Source organism: Cryptomeria japonica, chromosome 5 (assembly GCF_030272615.1).
Source record: "Cryptomeria japonica chromosome 5, Sugi_1.0, whole genome shotgun sequence".
In the NCBI taxonomy this organism is placed as follows: Eukaryota; Viridiplantae; Streptophyta; class Pinopsida; order Cupressales; family Cupressaceae; genus Cryptomeria; species Cryptomeria japonica.
Window position 1 is genome coordinate 237,386,007 of NC_081409.1, and position 13,371 is coordinate 237,399,377.

The 13,371-nt window shown below is 30.7% G+C and overlaps 1 protein-coding gene across 1 annotated transcript; it reads right to left on the minus strand.

Annotated features, from left to right (window-relative positions):
- Positions 1-2,408: 2,408 nt before the first annotated feature.
- Positions 2,409-6,084, minus strand: LOC131063344 (UDP-glycosyltransferase 74E1). Its single transcript, XM_059221374.1, has 2 exons — positions 5,522-6,084; positions 2,409-3,776 (listed from the first exon to the last, which is right to left on the minus strand). The coding sequence occupies exons 1-2, from the start codon at positions 6,075-6,077 to the stop codon at positions 2,824-2,826; spliced, it is 1,509 nt and encodes a 502-aa protein (XP_059077357.1). The 5' UTR covers positions 6,078-6,084; the 3' UTR covers positions 2,409-2,823.
- Between the last annotated feature and the right edge of the window lie 7,287 nt (positions 6,085-13,371).

Consider the following 13,371-nt stretch of genomic DNA (forward strand, 5'->3'; position numbering starts at 1 on the left):
TACCATTTTAGTGGACATTCTATACATCCCTCTTGTTAGCATTATGGAGGTGTTGTGACGTTTGTGCCTATACTTGATTTTGATTTGAACTAATTTATGTGTCTATTTTTTATTCATATATACTAGATAGATGCAACAACTAGTTATCGACGTATTTTGTTGAGATGGAAAACATAGAATTTATAAACACTCTTACATTCCTATTATTTGGATATGACCTTTTATCATTAGTTGAATAAAAAAAATTACTATTTCCTCATGCATTTTTTACTTGTAGTATTCTTGTATTGGTTGATTGGTATTGTTAGGGTCACTTGTGAAAATTGATGTGGCATTTATATCTTTAACTATCAAATTGTTAACTTGGTTAGCCATCTAATCATTGTTTAATTTGTTTTTTTAGGGTGACTCGTGCACATTTTTATCTTTTTGATACTTACCATTATCCTAATTTTATATAGGAGGTTCATTAGTCAACACTATAGTTGTCATTTTTTTAGAGTTGTTTGTAGAGCTTCCTCATTCTTAGTGGTCTTCTTCATGTTTATCTTGAGGACTTTTCTTTTATGGATTCTTATTGCTTCATATATTTTCTCACCTATTTGAGGGGAGATCATCTTGAGTCCTCCTTCCTTCACTTTTTCATTTCTTTCTTTCTATTGGAGAGGATTTTTACCATGATGTTTTCACCCTTCCTCTGGTTATGAGATATATTTTCTTTTATTTTTACAAGGGCACCTCATTAGGCCACAATGTTGAGATAGATTTTTTAATTTTAAGCTTTCATCATTACATATTTTAGATTATACATAAGTTGCACTTAAGGAGGTGTTAGAGTAAAAAGGTTTTTTTTGCAACTAATTATTTAAATATCAGGTCCCTTTTACACTATGATACTTAATCTTACTTAGGTCATGTATATTTTTGTCTCAAGTCATATGATTAAGAAACATTTCATGATAAAATTTAATCATTATTGTTGTATCATTATTCATTCCATTTTTTCATCAACAATTTTTTTTGGCTTTTATAACAAATCCATTATTTTATTTTATTTTCATAAATGTTTGATTGTAGGTGATTTTTGTGAGCTACAAGGTTGAAAGAATAAAATCCAACATTTGAGATAGTCTTCAACAAATATTTTTCTTCCTTATCATCTTCTCCAATATGTTCAACGAGATCTATTTTGTAAAATTCTTATTCATAATGTTTTTTAGTAGCTTTAGGGTTAGGACCCATTTTTTATTTTATTTGACAAAATCAATTTAGTTTGTAAATTTCTCATCATATCAAGCATTTCCTCAATTTATTTGAAACATCAAGTAGACCTTAACCTCTATCTACCCTTCTTGGAGGCAATTTTAAAATTTAAATTCAAGATACTCTAATGCACAATACTTCACAATTAGTTGTGTTTTAAAATTAAACAAAACCTATCAAGGAATATTCTATATTATAATATATAATATGGGAAGAATTGTACCAAATAATATCCTACCAACAATTTGCTATGGGAGATCTTGATTGAATCCTTCTCCATTTCAATAAGTCTCTAATGTAAACAATGTAAATTTAAGAATGTGAAATGTAAATCACAATATATGATAATCTCAAGATTAAAAATTTATCCTTAATGTCATGTGATAATATTTATTAGTAAACATACTATAGTACCTATTTGATAAAATATTGGTTTAAGGGTATGATTAGGGACTATCCAACCACACAACTAAAGTAAACACTCAATACAATACACAATGAAAAAAAAAAATAACATAACAAAATTTATATATATTTCTAAAGATGAAATATTAGCAAAGCCCCAATGAGCTTGATACATGATAGAACTTAGTCATTTAGTTACAAACATATCAAATAAGATAGTTTAGATTTTAAGTCTAAACTATCTCTATTCTTCTAACTTCACATAATTATCCTTTAAGCTCACTTAGCCCAATCTTCTATTATGTGATGCTATCCCCAAAAATTAATCTCTCCTTTATATATAGGATGATTTAAAATGTTTGCCATAATTTTTTATAAAAGTTCAGTTATATGATGCAAGTTTGATCCAAGTTCTTTAGATGACCAACATGAATGCAAAAAATTAGATATTTCATAAAATTTGACAAAAATGCAAATGATTTTTAAAATTTATGTTTCAAGTTATAACTCATACTATACAATTAAAATAAACCTTGACATGAAATGTAAATGATTATACATATCACAATAAATGTGAAAGCTAAAGAAATACATACATACAAATACAATGAAATATAGTACCACAAACCCATTATATTTTATTAAAAACTATAAAAAAAATATTGAAAATGTCTTCAAAATAAACAAACATTTAAAAAAAAAAAATAGTTTTAATTGATATTTTAAGTTTAGGATGCCCCTCAACTCAATTTTACAATATGGGTATACACTAATTCTTCTTGAACTTACGGGTTAGGTTGTTTTTCAAATTCTAAACTAATTTATTTTTCCAAAGTAAGTGGAAGGATATTCTCACTCTTAAGAACAATTATTATATAGAACTATGCCACTATAATCTAATGTGTGCAACAATCAAATATAGATTCTCAGTATATTATATTAGACCTTCCATTTTATCAAAAGATGAAAAAATCTAATATAGATTAAGTGAATTATCTCATTCATCGTAAATCTCTAGCGCTTATCCGTTCTGGCACTAATAAATTCCAATTGAACGTGTACAAATGAAATTTATCCAAGTCACAAATGGTAAGAGATGACATACTTTCGAGTTCTTGATCAACAGGAAGTTGAGTACCGATCAATAACTATGTGTCAAGCCATTGCTATTGTAGCAATGACTTCATGAATAAACCAGTCGATATTCTTATCAGAAGATCCACCTTTCATCATTGCATCTTTTGCTAATGTCTTCCACTGCAGAGCATTCTTCCTCATTTCCACACCTTGTTCACTTTCTGTAATTGTTTTAATAGATTTCTCCACCTCATCCCTCCCAACAAGCCCATGCGTTGTTTTATTCAATCTTATCCCGGTCTTCCAAACCTCCTCAACATATTTAGAATTAGTCGTTTGATCGCTCCATTGAGAAAAAGTTAGGACAGGTAACCCTGAGCAAAGGCTCTCTAACGTAGAATTCCATCCACAATGTGTGACAAACATACCCACTGAAGGATGATTAAGCACTGCCATCTGTGGACACCATGACACAACTAGCCCTTGATCTATAGTTTCCTGAAGAAAATCCTTTAGAAAATCATCTACGTTTGTATTTTCTTCATTCTTCTGATCTGGACGAATCACCCACAAAAAGGAATGCCTACTATTCCTCAACCCAATGGCTATCTCTATGATTTGCTCTTTTGAAAGGATAGCTAAACTGCCAAAGGAAACATATACGACAGTTGAGGCTTCCTTTGTATTAAGCCACTCTATACAATTTTCAGCTTTCCAAAGGTGTATACCAACATCTTGATCTTGTGGATTGTTTCCCTCTATGAAAGCCGAGGGAACAAGAGGACCTACCGTTCGGATTGGAATGAGTGAATCCATGTATTGTATCTCTCTCATTTCCAGTTCATTGAAGGAGTTTCCCAATATCCATGTAGCCTGAGAAATGGTACTAAATTGGTTCATCACCAGCTGCAACAATGATCCATATGGATTTGAAGACTGTAGAAACGATGGCATGTCTGATTGGCATAGTTGTGGAAGCCCTGGTATTTCTATGACAGCTCTTACATTCTCTTCTTCATTGTTTGCTTTCACTAGAAGAAATATTTAAATGGAAATCAGTATTAATGATTAAGAAAATAGAGAAAACATGTGTCAAAAAATTTGAAAAAGAAAAGATTTAGGGGTCAATAGCTGTGCAGAATAATTTTGAAAGTACCCAATGGTTACATCGAATATCATATGATTTTCATATTTTAAAACTAATAATTAAGTTTTGGAGGTGTGGCTCATTACATAATTTGTTCCATCAGCACACCTAGTGAGAAGCTAAAAATGAAATTTTGAAGATTGGACCAAAACATAATCTGGGTATTACTAGTAATTGAACAAATAATATGTGATTTGTAGTTAGAACAATATCATATTTTTATTTAAAATATAACCTATATGTAACCTAAACAATATCAATATCCTATTTTAACCATTTAAAATAATACTTATATCCAAGTTGAAACTATCATGAAATTTTGACAATCCTTCACATTTTATTGTAAAATACAAGATATTTATTATGCTTATCTTATATATTTGTGATAGGAAAAATTGAAATACTCTAACGCATATACATTGTCATCCCAATTTAGTTATAAACATAAGAATACTTATTTTTTGTGTAATGTTTAAATGAGGACCTTATTTTATTAATACACACCTATAGTGGATAGTTATGATATCTTATATGAAATAAATTGTTTGAATGTATTTATCCTTTTTAATATAGAATTCAAAAAATTTCATGTTTTCTTATATGAGTCTATCTTGATCAAGATTCAGCTAATTTTTGGGTTGCATGTGTACTAACTATTGACAATATGTAGTATAAATATGTTGCAAGACTAAATCCTATAATCATAAGTACTATATCAACAATAGAACCCTGTCTAACTATTGACTCCCCTCTCTATCTACAACATTCCATTTTTCTAATTAATTAGACTTGCAACAAAAATGATTTATAAAAATTATTTTTAAGTAAAATGATTTCAACTGTCAATATGCATGTTCATAAATGATAAGAATAAGCCAGCCAATGTAATGTAAAATACAAGAATCTTACAATTATAGGGGACATAAAGGGGAGAATAAAGTACAATCCACAATGAATCATCTTGAACTAACTATTTGAGGAAAGATGATCATGGCAGAAGCGAAAGCTTTAGCAAATGACTAAAAGAAAAAGGACACCGTAGCAAAATGGTGAATGGAAATTCTATCAATCAGACAAAATAGATGCAAATGCAGTGAGATGTAGGATCACATTTTATTGGATAAATTAAAAAAAATATTTTATTTTCTACAGTAGAATTGTTTTCTAAGACGCTCCTGCATCAATTTTGCACTCCACTATTTACATTAGATTTTTTTTTTGACTAACATCTGAAAAAGGTCAAATTGTTAAAGAAGAAATAATCACATTTCTAAGCTGTAAAAGTATCTTGACAATCAGAAAATCTAATATTTTTATGAAAAAACTTTTAAGGAAGAAGAAATCCGATTAATATTCACAAGATCAAAGAAGAAGAAATCCCATTTATAAGCTGTAAAGTATCTTTACAATCATAAAATCTAACATTTTTTTACGTCCACAAGATCAAAGATTACTTATAATCTAAAAATTTTGTCAAATGATTATCTTTGGATTAAAAAACAACATATCTATTATTAATCAGATGACTTAAATTACACACTAAACTTTGATTTCTAGTTGTAAAACATCTACAATAATCTGTAACTAATAGATTAATAATCTGTAAATATTGGACTAAGATATGCTTACCCATTCCTGTGTAGAAATGATAATAGATGGAATAAACTGCACACGATTGCGTCCAGAAAAACGCTGAAGGAACCTTAAACTTGTTTGCAATATGAGGAATCCAGCTCATTAAAGAGTCATAAACAATACAAGAGACTGTATCACCTTGAGAATTGAGCCTCTCTATCAATCGTTCGAAAGCCAGACCTCCCACCTTTCTCAACAAATCAATTATCATGTCTACATCTTTGGTCTCCTCACAATCAGAAGAAAGCCCATCTGAAATTGTTTCAATTTTGATATTGGGCAACTGCACATGAGCATCAGCCCCCTCCCGAGCTTGTATTATTTGCTTTTTAACTCTCTCTGTGACGATGAAGGTCACATGGAGGTTTCGATAGGCAAGCCTCTTGGCGAACTCCATTAAGGGATTCATATGACCCTGGCCCGGGCAAGGAAACACCACTACATGAGGCCGCTTAATCCTTTCTTGCTCACCCAATGACCCCATGGCCTCTTTGAATGCCCATTTTTTGAATTGCCTTTCTTTAAATACAATATGGTAGTCTTCAAACATGATGAAAAAGAAGAATGTATGCATTCAAAGATAGCCAGACATAAAACATGCACATTGGAATGAATCTATTAATCATTTGAAAATGAAAAGCACGTTGTATTCAGATTTTTTTAGTCACTAAATGCCATTGATGAAAGATTCTCTACATAAAGGAGAAGCATTTATTCTACCATTTTCCAAGTGGGGACGGAGACTGACCTAAAGGAGAAGCATTTTCAGTGGGTATTGATGAGAAAGCATGGTGATATGATGATAAATGATGAAGAACGTGGTGGTATTATTATTGCAATGAAAGGCGTGGATCTTTCAACAACTTCAGCCAAATCTTCAAAGCAATTTGCAAGAACTTCCGGATTGCAAATGTCTGTTTTATATGGCTTATGGTGTGTAATGCGATGGCCTACATTTTGTTCATTGTCATTATCAATATCCACTTTCAACTATAGCAGACCTTTATTTCTTTTCAAATATTGACGACAAATAACGCGGCATAAAGTGAAATCATGTTTAAAGAGAAAATCTAATCCACACAAGTCATATTTTGTGTAGTTTCTATTATGATCTAGATTTTCCATGAATCATATTTCTTGAGGCATTTTGGTCAAACACGTTGCAATCGATACGTTCTTATTAGGGTATTTGTAATCAGCAAGTCATACATTTAATGATGGTGGGACGGAGTGAGAGATGTGATGGAAGAATTAAATAAAATGAAGAGCAATTCTGAAAAGATATTTGAGTATGTTTGAGATTGAAAATAAAATTTTATGGAATTTGGATTGAGATGAATATATATTCTTACAGTAATTGATAGAGAATCAAAATTAAAAAAAGACTTTTTAGGTTTGTTTGAAATCTTGTATGATTAAATTATTTATTTTTGGGTGAAAAGTTCTATTGAAACTTTATATTAATATTATATTGAGAATTAGAGTGACATGAAAGTAATAGAAGAGAGTACTTGAATAATGTCTAATTGAATATGAGAAATAGATGGCAAGTAAATGATTTTTTATTTTTTTTTGAGAAATCTTGTATGATTAAATTATTTGTGTTTGGGTGAAAAGTTCTATTGAAACTTTACATTAATATTATATTGAGAATTAGAGTGACATGAAAGTAATAGAAGAGTGTACCTAAATAATGTCTAATTGAATATGAGAAATAGACGGTAAGAAAGTGATTTTTGTTTTGGAGCCATTCAACTTTATCAGTAGACCAAAGGCCCATTGACATGAATTTGAGAATGACATGGAGTTAAGTTCAAGAGTAAAATTAAAAAAATATGTTGGAGTTAATCACCAACTACCATCATTTACTCCTTTAGTCCTCTGTAGCACATTTTAGCTGTGATTTCTTCTCCACCATCACATCGTATGGGCTTCCATGCTACAAGACAATCTTTTTAAAAAATGAATCCATTTTATAATCTTCCTAGTAGATTTAGTATGCATATCACTGTTTGTGCATTTAATGCATTTGTTAATGCTATTCTTAGTTTAGATGAGTATATATGTAAAACCTAGTTATTTTTATTCTAGAGGAAAGTAAAAAAAGAGCAGAAGTTTAAAATAGTTGTAGCAACAACAACAAGAATAGGGTAGTTTAAAAAATTAAAATATTTTGGTTCTAAGTTTCTAAGCACATAATTGAGCAGTATGTATATATATGTATATATATATACACATACACATACACATACACATACACATACACATACACATACACATACACATAAACATACATACATACATATATATAATGGTTTTATCTCTGTCATTATTTGTTCGTATTTGTTCTCAATCTGTGTTCCTTTTTCCATTAGTGGTATCAGAGCCCAAGATGAGTAGATTAAAGATTTTTTAAAGCTTTTTGAAGCAACAATATGTTTTTCCAACAAGTGATTCATAGTCAACTATGGAAGCTCCAATAAAAAGCTTAACAAACCCACAAATCTCTTAGTTTAATGACAAAAATTATGACTACTTGGAAATTACTATGAAGGCATTATTTTGTTCACAAGATTTATGGGAGTTTGTAGAGAATGAATACCTAGAACCAACTGATGTAGCAACATATAATGCATTAAAGTATAATAGGAAGAAGGATTCAAAAGCTCCCTTTTTTATCGTCCAAGGGGTACAAGAAAGTATTTTTCCATAGACTACAACAACAACAAAGTCCAAGCAAGAATGGGATACTCTCCAAACTACCTACCAATGAATGGATAAGGTGAAGACAACCAAATTGTAAATGTTAAAAAGAGATTTTGAGACCATTTATGTGAAAGAATCAAATACAATAAAATTTATTTTTCAGTCAAATTATTGGATGGTAAACCAAATCAAATCACATGGTGAAATTCTTGAAGGAAGAAGAGTGGTTGAAAATATTATAAAAAAGTTTTCCTACAAGACTTGAATCAATTTATGGTGTCCATAGAAGAGACCAAGAATCCCTCACAATTTTCAAGTGATGAGATACATGCATCACTTATTTCTCACAAGCATAGGTTGAGTAGGTCAACAAATTCAAATTTGGAGCATGCTTTCAAGACACGAGTCTCAACCAGATATGGTAGAGGTAGGGGAAGATCAAATGTCAGAGGTAGAGGGAGATATTCATATGGAGTTGGAAGAATAATCCCATCAATATCAAGTGGAAACTCAAGTGGAAGAGGCAACCATAAAAAATGAACTCAAAATAAACTTCAAGGCCAAAGGTATATAAATACTCAGTTCAATGCCATTATAATAAGAAACATGGGCACTACTTAAATCAATGTAGAAAGAAGAAATATGATTCTAGACAATAAAGTGTTAATTTTACCAAAGAAAATCAAAATTAGGTTAGCATGTTCATAGCTTGTAATATTTCACAAGAAAGTTGAAAAGACATATGGTTTTTAGACTTAGGCTGTAGTAATCATATGACTGGGAACTCTAAAATATTTTCTAGCTTGGATGAAAGTGTTTTAAAATTAGATGTTACATTGGGGAATGATAACAAATTTTTGGTTATATGTAAAGGAAGTGTCAACATTCTAACAAAAAAGGGGGAGAAAAAGTTTATTTATGATGTTTATTTTGTCCCTATCTTGAAGCATAATCTAACGATTATTGTGCAACTTATACAAAAGTGGTATAGAATATTTTTCAAAAACAAAGAATTCACAATCTTCAACAAATTTCTAGATAAACAACTTATTGAAAATTTCCAAATGACAAGCAATAAAATTTTTTCCCTAAGGATAAAACCAGATTTGGAGGTAAAGTTTTCTCAAGAATAGCCTCAATGAACCCACAAGTACACAAAGTAAAAGTTTAAGCAGTCACACAAACAATTATTCAAGTAGAAATAAAAGATGAAAATTGGTTATGGCATATGAACTTTCAAGGTCTAAACCTACTTCACAGAACGGACACATGGTAAAGGGTTTGCCACTTACAGAAAAACAAAAAAAAATTATGTGAAGGATGCATCTTTGTAAAGAAACATAGGGAATCATTTCTAGTAGGAAAGTCATTAACGGAAAAGGCACCATTGGATTATCAATTCAAATTTGTGTGGACCCATGAAAGCACAATCAATTGGTGGAAGTTATGACTTCTTGACATTCAGAGATGACTAAACAAGTGAAACATGGGTCTATTTTCTAATACATAAAAATGAAGTGTCTGAATACTTTCATCAATTCAAGGCTCTTGTTGAAAAGAAAAGTAGACACTATATCAAAGAATTTAGAATAGATAGATGTGGTGAATATATTTCAAATTATTTCTCAAGATTTTTCAACGACCATGGAATTCACAAGCAATTTATAACAAGGTACACACCTCAAGAAAATGGTGTAACTGAAAGGAAAAATAGGACAATAATGGAACTGGCAAGAAGCATGTTGAAGGAAAAACATTTGGAATATTGGGTTGAAGGTATAACATGTTCAATTTATATTATTAAATAGATGTCCAACAAAAAGTTTAAAGAACATGATTCCAAAAGTAGCATGGAGTGGAAGAAAACATCATTTTTCTCACATGAGAGTGTTTGGATGTGTGGCATATGCACATGTGCTGAATGAATTGAGAATAAAGTTAGGAAACAAAGGATAAAAATGGCACATTTATTTGATATAATGATGAATCCAAGGCTTGCAAGCTATACAATCCAATAACTAAAAGGGTCATAATCAACAAAGATGTGCAACTCATAGAAGATGAAGCATGGGATGGAAGTTTAGATAAAACAATCAATATTGCAGCCAACTTACCACAAGAAGAAAATAAATCTTTTATGCCAGTAGGTACTCTTCCAAATGTGACTCATTTCACTCTCAATCAAGGTCAAAAAAGAGGCCAAATGGCACCTTTATCTAGTGCAAGGGTAGCTCCACACACTCAATAAAATACTCCATCAAATTTGTAGCAAACGCCGTCCTCCATTGGTACTCTTGTTGTTGGACCATCAAGTCCACGTTTAACAAATTCTAGTGACATGCCAAACCCCACATTAGCAAGCTTGATGAGACAAAAAATTAGAAGTTAAAAAGATATTTATGAGCAAACTGATGGTGAAAACAATGCATGTCTAACTTCTCTTTTTGTGTTATATACACATGTAGATGATCCAATTCATTTTGAAGATGCTATTTAAAAAGAAAAATGGGTGTGTCCAATGGATGAAGAAATAGATGCTGTAAAAAATAATCAAATATGCGAGTTAATGAATCTTCCACAAGGAAAAGAGGTGATAGGAGTGAAGTGGGTTTACAAAACTAAATTGAATGCAAATGGTGATGTGAAAAAACACAAGGCAAGGATTGTAGAAAAAGGGTATTCATGACAACTTGAGGTAGACTACAATGAGACATTTGTACTCATAAACTATTTAGACACCATGAGAGCAATACTAGCCATATCAGCTCAAAACAAGTGGAAAATACATCAAATGAATGTTAAATCATCTTTCATGAATGTCTTCTTAGAAGAAGACATCTATGTGGAACAACCACTTAAATACGAGATTTTGGGCCATGAAAACAAAGTTTACAAGCTCACAAAGGCACTCTATGGACTTAAACAAGCCCTGAGAGCATGGTGCAGTAAAATTGATAGCTATCTTCTAAAAATGGCTTTAATAGGTGCATTAGTGAGCCTACATTGTATAATGAGATGAATCAGAAAGTTAAGATCATAATTGTTTGTTTATGTGTTGATGACTTGATATTCATTGGTGATTTGTCAATTGAAATGTTCAAATCAACAATGAAAAAGGGATTTGAGATGACTGATTTGGATTTAATGAGATATTTCTTGACATTGAAGTAAATCAAAATGCGAAAGGTATATTTATTTCAAAATCTAAGTATGTATGTGCCATTTTGAAGATGTTTAATATGATGAATTGAAAATCAAACCCAACACCAATAGTGATAGGCTTGAAGCTGAGTAAGGATGACAAATGAGCATACATAAATCCAACTTTGTATACAAAACTTGTTGGTAGTCTTACGTATCTAACAACCACAATGCTAGACATAATGTTTGTAGTTTGCCTAATTTCATGGTTCCTAGAGTCTCTAAAAATTTATTATTGGAAAGAAGGAAAAATAATTTTGAAATATGTTAGTGGAAAAAGGAACTATATAATATTCTACTCAAAGACAAGTGATTTTAAGCTGATAGGATAGACTGACAGTGATTGTGCAAGTAGTATAGATAATAAAAAGATCACTTATGGTTATATTTTTCATTTTGGATTAGGCGTAGTATCATGGGCTTCAAAGAAACAACCAATTGCCACTCTTTTATCAACTGAAGTGGAATATGTGGTATCTATAGTGGCATATCGTCAAGCAATATGGATACGAAGAATGTTGAAATAATTGAGGCATGAATAAAAAGCAACAAAGATATATTGTGACAACAACTCAGCTATACTATTATCAAAGAATCCAATTTTTCACAAAAGAAGAAAGAATAAAGACACAAGGTATCATTTTTTTAGAGAGCTGATCAACAATGGATAAATCTACTTAGAACATTGAACGTCAGAAGAAAAAATTGTAGATAATTTCAACAAAACAATAGGAAGGAAAGCTTTGTACATCAATGTGATAATCTAGAAATCATAGATGACAGTTGTGATTAAGGGGGAGAATTGGAGTTAATCACCAAGTACCATAATTTAATACTTTAGTCCTCTATAGAACATTTTAGTTATTCTTTCTTCTCTACCATCACATACATATGGGATTCCATTCTATAGGATAGTCTTTTTGAAAAATGAATCCATTTTATAATCTTCCTTGTAGATTTTGCATCTGTATCACTATCTGTGCATTTAGAGTACATTTGTTAATCATATTCTTAGTTTAGCTAGGTATATACATAAAGACTATTTATTTTTTGTTTTAAAGGAAGACATTAAAAAATAAGAAGTTTAAAATAGTTGTAGAAATAGTAGCAAGAATAAGGGGTCTCTATTTTATTTCAGTTGTATGAACAAAACAAGAGAGTAGATGAACATGAAGATATGAACAAATGTATACATGAAGGTTATATGTATACATATATATGTATATATGTATGTATGTGTGTGTGTGTGTGTGTGTGTGTGTGTGTGTGTGTGTGTGCACAAAGATGGTGGTCAAAAAGGGGGTATAAGTGGACACTTTTTTTTTCTGAAATCAAGTGAACCTGAACTTAGAGGCAAAAATTGAAAGTCATCCACTCAAGATATGAAGATAATCAAAGAACAAATATTGTAGTACTCTGAATCTAGTTTCCAAACTACTAAACTTTTTCAAAATTGGATAAGATTAAGGGGGTCAAATCCTTCACGCACGAAAAACTTACCCTATTTTTTTCTGAAAAACATAACATAGTGTCTAACATGCACATCAAAAAAGTCATAGTTAGATTTAGTATTTTGACAAATCCTTTGGCAGAAAGATAGTTAAGAGTGAGCACTAGAAGATGTGTATTTTTTTGTTGAGTATTGTTTTTTAAATGATTTTTCCAATCGAGCACATCCTAAAACTTCGGTATCTGTTCATGCGTGAAGCATAAGTTGCACTAAACAAATCGAAAATACAATTTTTTTTTTAAATTGTAAAGAATCAAGTGCACTACAATAATATATAAAATTTTTTAAATTTGGATACGTATATCAAAAGTTATTCAAAAAATGGTGCACCTATGTCTATGAGAACTATGGAGACACTAGTAAAAGAAATTCAATAATAATATGTTATTGTTGTTCAAATTGAAAAATAATTATATGGTTAGAAAGC

Coding starts and splice junctions, on each gene's coding strand:
- LOC131063344 (XM_059221374.1), bottom strand. CDS start 6,077: ATGTTTGAAGACTACCATATTGTATTTAAAGAAAGGCAATTCAAAAAA. Junction 3,777..5,521: donor TCATTTCTACACAGGAATGG/GTAAGCATATCT, acceptor TATTTCTTCTAG/TGAAAGCAAACAATGAAGAA.